General features: G+C 31.4%; 1 protein-coding gene across 1 annotated transcript; it reads right to left on the bottom strand.

The window, feature by feature from the left end:
- Window positions 1–4,660: 4,660 nt before the first annotated feature.
- On the bottom strand, window positions 4,661–7,745 carry LOC107862228 (protein C2-DOMAIN ABA-RELATED 4). The gene is made up of 3 exons (XM_016707735.2): window positions 7,349–7,745; window positions 5,375–5,470; window positions 4,661–5,190 (listed from the first exon to the last, which is right to left on the bottom strand). The coding sequence occupies exons 1-3, from the start codon at window positions 7,457–7,459 to the stop codon at window positions 4,900–4,902; spliced, it is 498 nt and encodes a 165-aa protein (XP_016563221.1). The 5' UTR covers window positions 7,460–7,745; the 3' UTR covers window positions 4,661–4,899.
- Between the last annotated feature and the right edge of the window lie 1,697 nt (window positions 7,746–9,442).

The raw sequence follows: 9,442 nt of genomic DNA, 5'->3' as shown, positions 1-9,442 counted from the left end.
GTTGGAGTCCCACATTGGTGGGTTAAAGGGTCCTTGGTCTCCTTATATGGTCTTGGACAATCCTCCCCTCATGAGCTGACTTTTGAGGTTGAGTTAGGTTCAAAGTCCATTTCTATCATGGTACCAAAGCCAGGTCCACTCAGTTGAATGTTTCCGACGTCTTATATTGTCCAGCCCTGGGCGTGCGGGGGTGTTGGAATCCCACGTCAGTGGATTAAAGGATCCTTGATCTCCTTATATGGTCTTGGACAGCTTTTGAGCTTGAATTAAGCCCAAGGTTCATTTCTTTATCACCACATGCCCTCACCATTGCGGCAAAAAGGGACTTACCGATCAGCCTACTTTGCTAAGAGGTGGTAGAAGCATAACTATCTTAATCCAAGCTTACTTTAACTAAACAACCCTACAAATTTGACTCGTGAAGATAGACCACCAAATGTTCAAAATATACCCGCATAATTATACCATCATACGAATATATAGTTTTTCATATATAGTTCTTAAAGATCAGATAATTAGCATATAATTCATTGTTATAATATTCTTTTTGATTTCTTACTTGACGTTCAAATGTGTGTGTTAGAATCCTGATTAATTAATTCGAATTTGTGTTAACGCTAACTCCTCATAGTTTAACTTTTCAACTCGGGTTAAAATCATTTTCACTTCCCAACGTTGTCTTAAAAATCAAACTCCCCCTCTACTTTAAACAATAATCATATTCCCCTTTATCCTAATTGACTTTTTAAAATTCCTATTTTACCTTTTATCGTCAATTTTTTTTTTCTACTTCTTTAAAATCATCATATTTTCATTTAAAAAAAAAATCATATAACAAAATTTTTATAAAAATATAAACATTATCTTCTAGGAAAAAAAAGTAAGAAATACTAATTAAGTATATAAGCTAATGATGATCTTTATGAAGTAAATTAGCATAATAAGAAAATTAATTTTATTAATAATAATCAAAACTATAATATTTATTTTACAAGTGAAATAATAAGTAATACTAATTTTATAAACATATTTCAATGCAGAAATTACAAACAATAAATGAAAGAGATAAGCCTCTAGTACCACCCCGAACTATGGTCAAAGTTGTTACGACACACTCCAACTTCACAGGGGTCCTATTATCCCTGAACTCAAATTTAACATATTTTTGTCATTTTTTTTATGCTAATGTGGCACCTTTATTATATTAAATGGAGCGCATATCAAAGGGGTCACACCATTTAAAATGACTGACAAAAGGTATCACGTTAGCTAAAAAGATTGACAAAAATAAACTAAAATTTAGTTTAAGGAGTAATAGGACCCCTGTGAAATTGACGTGTGTCGTTGCAAATTTGGTCATAGTTTGAGGAACTAGATGTTTTTCTCGAATAAAAATAAGGTCAAATTTTAAAGATTATATTTATTTATATAAATTATAAAATATGTAATACTCTATTAATGACAATCACAGCTTATTTACTGATATAGACAATAGATAATATCGTTTCTTATCATTTGATCCTCATACTAAAAATAGATGTTTTAATTTATCTGCTCAATTTGTGAAATCAAGAGAATTGTATTATATTTTTTTCTACCCTTTAGTGTTAAATAACTATATAAAGTAATAGTATAGACAAATTTAAATTTTCAAATTATCGCTAATAAGGTTAATTTAGCAAAATAGTAAAATTTTCTTAAGGATTGTGTTATATCAACAAAAAGTTAAGTAATACAAAACGAATTTAGTTAGAGAGTGATAAAACACGAAAATATACGCACATGCATGTACATACATATGTATATACACACACTTAGGAGTGGGTTATTTGGAAACAAGTTATTCTGGGATTAGTTATTACAAAATAAGTTATACTAATATGTATGTGTGATAACTTATCTTACCACTGTGGTATAAATAGTGCAATAAATAATTTTGAGACTATCTAATACATTTAATTAAAGGCAGGATAAATAATCATGAACTTTATCTCTGAATTATTATAATTATACGTCACACCAAACGACTCTTTAATACATATAATACTAAAATAACGATCTTAAAAAATAACATTAAATTTTATGATAAATTTATAAAAATATTAATTTACTTATAAAGTTAAATAAAATATTATAAATATTCATATTAAAAAAGATATCCATTATATATAATATAAAAAGATAATATATAAATATAGGATTGAAATTATAAGAATAAAATGGATATTGTATGAGATAAAGGAGGGGTATGACTATTGTTTGAGAGGGGGTTAGATTTTTTAATGAAAGTTGGGGATGAAAATCATTTTCACAGTTTTCAACTGAAAGGGGATATAGAAAGGTGATTGGCGGCTTTGAAATAGTAAATGTTAATTCTTACAAGTAGTATAGGGGAGTCGATAGAGAATAAAGATATGGTAAAATAATGTCCTAGAAGTGATAAAAAGGCTACATAGAGAGAGGAAAGAAGCATGCATTGAAATAGCAGTGGCAAATAGGAGCAAAGATTGGTGTGTCATTGCTCTCTTGGACTCTCTAAAACAGACATTATGTTTAATTTGCACAAACTACTATATATTGGTCTTAGGAGTAGCATCACTTATGTTTCCTATGGACTACACGAAGGGGCAATTTTTGGGAAGTGATAAATGATCATAATTTTTTGGTTTAAATTTGATCATAATTGTGAAAAGACTTACATAGCTTTGTGAGTCTTTTCTCAAATAAATTTTTATATAGGGTAAAAATGTCAAAAGATTAACTAGTTTATAGTGTGAATCTATTTTCTCTGCCTATTTTATTGAGTATCTGTTATTTTTTATGCTGATCATAACTTTAGTTTTGTTGATCACTGAGGTTTAAACAGATGAAAAAAATTTAGGTAACATGTTTTTGTCAACGCTGAAATTTAAACTTCAATCTCCCTCAATTTTCAGTTTTTTCTAAGAATGCACTGGTTTAATTTGTAGTATTAAATTATGATGATGAAAGTGTTAAAAGGAGATGGGGTAGAACTGAAAATAATGGAGATGGGGTAGAACTGAAAATAATTGAAAGGAAATTATCCCAAAAGACGTCTAAATTTTGAAATCAATATAGACATAGCTAAAAATAATTTACCATAAAAGAAAAAAAATCATTGTTTTTTTGTTAGAGTACTTCTAATGTTATTAATACTACTACTACTATATATACACACACTTATTTTTCACTTCTAAAGATTGATATAGCGGATTTCAACATAACGGAGATGGAGGTGTAGTTATTGTTCCTTAATATAAGTCCTTTTTGTTTCTTTTTATTCTTTACCTCTCCATTTTCTCTGAGGTTTGGTCTGCTTGGTTTCATATAAAGATTTGTTTCTTCACACAAAATTGCGTGCTGTTAATGGGAAAAGAATAGAGTATCTAGACCAATCTTTTGGGATTTTTATATTTTACTTAAGTGAAGATGAAAGCTTTCAATTTCCCAATTTTTTTGTCCTTTACTTCTAGTAGACAACTCTGTCTATTCTTCTCTTTCCTCCTCTCAAAATACTGATATCTATGTGTCCCATTCAAACACACATTCACTGAAACATACTCATGCATATGAAGTGTATGGTTACTATCTAGAATTTCTCGTCCAACATATAGTAGTAAAGAGAAAAAAAAGAGAGCTATCTGAATCTTTAGTTAATTAGCATAGAAATATCTTTTAGCCTAAACTAAACAATTTCAAAATAAATAAGTAACAACTATTTTCATTACGGTGCATGGCAATCAATTCTTGCAACCCTGATCCGATTAACTTGTCTTTTGAGCCGAGATCCGAGAGTCTATCGAAAACAATTTCTTTACCCCCACAAAAATAGAAATAAGATCAACATACATCTTAACATCCTCAGACTCCACTCGTGAAACTACACTGGGTATGTTTTTGTTGTTAGTGTGTGGCATTCAAGTGAAAAACTTGAAATTACTGATGGATATAGCAATAAATGAACTATATAGCTCATTCTACATATTTAGGGAATAAACTGAACCAAAGCTCAAAAATGGGCTCTGGACACCAGATTCTAATTGTTTGGGCCTGTAAAGTTGCAACAGCCAGAAATAACCCCTCTTATATAATATGTTGATTTGACATGTATATTTGTGGTTAGTGAAAAAAGGAAACGTCTTAAAAAAATGTAAAAATAACATAAATCCCAACCTTATTAAAATTATTTACGCGCTCTCCCACTTTTTTAGTTACTTTACTCTCTCTTCTGATTCATATACATAACAAAACCGACATATACATAGAAACTTTTGTGTATGACAAGGCCGACATATACATAATAAGTATGACAAGATCGACATATACATAAACAAGACCGACATATACATAGCAAAGCCGATTCATATATATTACAGGGCCTACATATACATAGAAAGCTATGTATATGTATTTTTCGAGAAAAATGAAATTTTTGTAATATGTTTGGAAAGATGGACTTTTTGTAATAAGTGAAAGTTAAATTGTAGTAGTGTAATTTTTAGTTAAAATAAAGGAAGGGTCGTGTACTAGTGGGAGGAAAAGAGAATGAGGTACCATTTTAGTTGTGGCAAATATTGATTCTCATGTTCATAACAAAAACGAAGACAAATATGCAAATATTTAATACCATAATATGCACTTGTCTGCAAACCTTTTAAGTATTTCTCATATATAAATAAAGTGATATAAAAGAATTATCGAAAAGAATATTCAAACCACATATTCAGTAAGCCGGAAACCTTGCAAAACAGCTTGGTGCAGTGTGCAAAGGTAACTTCAACGAATTACTATATAACGAACTCCATTTATCACAATCAGAGAACAATCAGTTCATAGAATGCAGAAACTGCAACCACATGTATATACAAACGCTGTATTCTATAAACCCCTGGAGCCAGGAAGGTTGATCCACTGAAGTTGAAGTTCGACCTCTCCACATTCCACATTTCTCAATCTTAGGCACATATCTTGCACAACCTGGCCATTTTTCCAAATCACATTTGACTCTTCGGCCAGACAGTTTGATCTGCTCGGTTGTACTTTCGTAATAATGCTGCCATCTGGGAGGCCACTTAAGTTCATCCTGAGAGCCTCTACAAATGGTCTGACGTCAAATTCTGCATCTCCCATAGGGTCATCTTTGCTGAACAAATCGTGATCATAGACAATCTGGAAACAGGCAGAGACAGAAAAACATAAACAAGAAATACAGACACAGAAAATGTATAAAATTTACACATATTTTAGGAATACTTGACAGAACCCCAAAAATGATAAACGGGGAATGGTAAAACTTTTCTGCCAAACAGATAGGTTTTGTCTCATACGATAACCAGCAAGCATGAAACCTTACCAGCTTAACAGGAAGATTGGGATCTGCAACAGAAAGAGTTAAATCTTCATTCCACTCAGGATTAACATCCTTTTTTACAACTCGGGTCTTCAATTTCTGCGTTCAAGTTTAGAAAAAAAAAAAAAGGCAAGTCACAAAACTATCTGAGAGCAATTCACAGATATACACCAAATAGGAATTATTTACAATTTACAACACATATCAAATTTGTGGCCTCCCATCTACAATGCAGTTAATAACAAAAATAACACAGTAGTCAGAACATCGAATTAAAAGAAGAGCTACGTATTCAAATCCTTATATATATTTTTCTGCTGGTATGAATGTATAATAGTAGCATCATTTCACCCCGCTCATTCAAGAACCTCAAAGTACCAAGTGGTCATGCATTATGGCAAAGAAAACAGATATTTACAAGTCACAGAGTATTAAAGACATTGTTATCTTCTGACCTTAATTTAGAAAATGAAACAGGTACAAAAAATGCTGCTCTTAAACACTGAGGAGTACAAAAAGAATATAGTGCAATAAATCAAAAATTTGGCAACAAGGTGGCAGATATCTTAGAATATATCTACTCGTATCTGTTTGCAGCAGCTTTCCAAATCCTAGGAAATAAATGGACAGCCCCAAATAATTTCAGAAAAACTTTTCTGAGTGATGCAAATGGTGCAAACACCCGGGGCATGTAAGTTTCTCCATACCACTCCACCAAAATCAATAAACCATCATCTACACCTACGTTTTTTAATATCAAGGGTACTCCCAGCCACTACCCTTCGGGTGCGCACAGGGTAAAACCTGCTCCTGTACAATAGTTTGCAAACCACACATGAGAGGTACACCACAGTAGGCAATACCTGTGCGAAGAGCTCGGCCTGAAAAGCCAATCCCCTGTTGTCGTTGACAAGGGGTTTCAAATTTGAAACCTCCATTATGGAAGTTCCAAGCTAAACCATCTGAGCCAACCCAAAGGCTTCTATCACCTACTCCTACCTTCCTTACGCCCCAGTCAGAAACGAGCAAGAAACCCCAGACCCACAACCCCTCACACACAAAACTATGAATGTACTTTTCAGAAGCCGGAAGGTCAAGCTCTCTGGACCTAAAACTTATCGTGGCGTAAACTTCACAAATCTGCATCAGCCAAAAGGGTTTATAGCTCCAGTCTCAACACATATAAAGCGGAAATTCAGAAACCTTCACAAGACAAGAACTACAACAACACACCTTACACCTTCAAAGCCTCCTTACTATAGAAAAAAAACTACTAAAAGCATGTGATAGAATTGTGAAGAAAATAAATAGATTTTAACACCCCTTCCCCAGCTCCATTCAGAAAGTCACGACTTAAAAGGACATCTATAAGACTACTAACCACTGGAGATAATCAATTTGACTTAGCTAATACTATCAGAAGATTTCCCAAAGAGATCCTAATGAACTTCCACGAAATGAAAAAATCAAACCCTACGATTTTAATTCTGATCTGGATAAAGAAAGAGTAAAAAGGATTAATTTCCACATAAAACGTAGAAATTCTTCTCTAGAATTTAATTCTGATTGCAACATTAATAAATCCCAATAAAACGGAGCCCATTGTCAAACATGAACTGATAACGCTGAAGATGATACCTTTTGAGTATAACTTCCATATAAAACTTCAGACAGATCCCTCAAATGTCAAGCAAACTGATTATAAACCCAGATGCATAAATTCTAGGACAATAAAATGCTCATACACTTAAATGTAACTGTTTTTTTTTTTTTTATAACGTGGTGTCCGACCTGCTTTCACCCAGATTGACCTGACTAAATCTACAGCATACCTGACCCCTCCCACCAACAGCATATACCTGATAACTATTTCCACCTAAGGCTATACATATGGAAAGAATCACCTAGACTTAAACGCAACGTTCCTTCTTAGTTAAAAAATCCTAAAAAAGAAGAAGAAATAGTGGGAATTGGGACCTGATTAGCCATCTTAACGACAACGTAGGGATCACTGCTACGAACATCACGAACCGCGAGATTTACACCTCTCTTGACTCGTACTCGAAGAAGACCCAAAAGGTTTTCCATTTTCAGAATTTTTGGTTCGCTACTTCCCTGACGATGTTTTTGCTAATTAATTCCTTCCATTTCCTTTTATATAGAACCGGTTGGGGCCCTCTTCACCATACTTGCCTAGTACATTCTTTCGACTTCTTTTTGTAATACGAAGTCAATTCAACGCAGAATCCTTGCTACTCCTTGTTTTACACGACAACTAACTATTATTTCCCGTAATTTTTCTTTTAAATAATCAAATAGTAATATGAACTTCGATAATATTTTGAAATATGTATTTTTTTAGTCATATAAGTATATATGAGAAAAGATTACTCACTTAAAATACTTTATATAACTTTTAAATATTAATTTTAAAACATTAAATTAATCTAGTCTAATTTAGTTTGAGAGTTAGCCTAATCAATCTTAGAAAAGTGAGATGTAACATTAGTTTGAGAGTTAGCCTAATCAATCTTAGAAAAGTGAGATGTAACATTAGACGTAATCTGATTGCAACAAAGAAATTTGTTTGTTTTTTACCCTAGCAACCTCCCCACCAAGTCAAATAAGCTTTCCGTGTCAAATCTATACAATGACTCTTGGTATTTTTTAAAACAAAAGAAACGAGTTCTCCTGTAACAAGTCAATTTATTGGAGAAAAATATAAAAATGTGCGATAATCTGTTTGAAGAATTTTAAATTACAATATTAGTCAAAAATCTCAAAGAGACAGTTTCAGAAAAAGGAATTGTTATTGGTGAATTGACAATTACGTGACAGAAGCAAAAACAAAATAATCGACTTCAGAAAAAGTTTATTTATGAGTATAGAATGTTTTGACTTTTCCAAATACGACTCACCAGTATATTTTTGCCTTGTTGGGCGTGTATAGTGTATACCGACCACTACTTTGCACATTATTGGATGTTGTGTTTGGTGTTTCAATTTGGTATTTGATGTGAGGCCAGCCACTAATGGCCAACCACGTGGAACTCTCTTTAATATAAAATGAGGAGTAAATTCCCTCAATGGTCCCTCATATTTGAAAAATTACCTACAAATGTCATTTTTATTTTATTTAGGACTTTTTTTTCCTTAAAATATACTTAACACCTCAAAAATCTTTTTCTCCTACTTAGAATATCATGTCATTAAAATTTCTTTTTTTTTTATAAATGTATAACTTATCAAACTTATTTAACTAAAATTTTATCCTAATTTTTAAAAAATAAAAATAAAATTATACATGATATATTAATCATTGAAGATTAATTTAATTACACCAAAAGCTTGAGCTATTTTATTTGATATGTAATCTTCAAAGTTTCTTTTATTTACTTATTTATTTCACCACTTAATAATAGTTTTAAAATACAAGTACTTATACAAATTGGTACAATAATTTTTTTTTGTCGTTTATTTTCTATACAAAAAATTATTAGAAATAAATAAGTAAATAAAAGAAATTTTGAAAAGTACATATCAAATAAAATAATTCAAGTTATCGGTGTAATTAAATTAATCTTCAATGATTAGTATATCATGTGTAATTTTTTTTAAAAAAGGATTAGGATAAAATTTTAGTTAAATAAATCTATTTATCAAAAAAAAAAATAATGACATGACATTCCAAGTTGGAGAGAGAAGGTCTATGAGGTATTAAGTATATTTTAAGGAAAATAGAAAGAGTTGGGTGATATTCTTGTCCTGAATGAAACAAAAATGATATTTCTAGGCAATTTTCCAAACATGGGTGACAATTTACTCTAAAATGAGCCAATTGCGTTTTTCTACCTTAATTAGTGAATACTTTATCTTTAATGTAGTTATATCAAGTATCCAAATCCGATTAACTAGTTAGGTATTTATCTATATGTATTTATATATATAAAAGAGAAATTTTTTCTACCTTAATTAGTGAATACTCTATCTTTAACGTAGTTATATCAAGCATCCAAATCCGATTAACTAGTTAGGTATTAATCTATATATATCTATATATATAGAAGAGAA

This window comes from Capsicum annuum, chromosome 3 (genome assembly GCF_002878395.1).
Source record: "Capsicum annuum cultivar UCD-10X-F1 chromosome 3, UCD10Xv1.1, whole genome shotgun sequence".
Classification (NCBI taxonomy): domain Eukaryota; kingdom Viridiplantae; phylum Streptophyta; class Magnoliopsida; order Solanales; family Solanaceae; genus Capsicum; species Capsicum annuum.
Note: the sequence above shows the minus strand (reverse complement) of the source record. Positions and strands in the feature narration are given on the sequence as shown.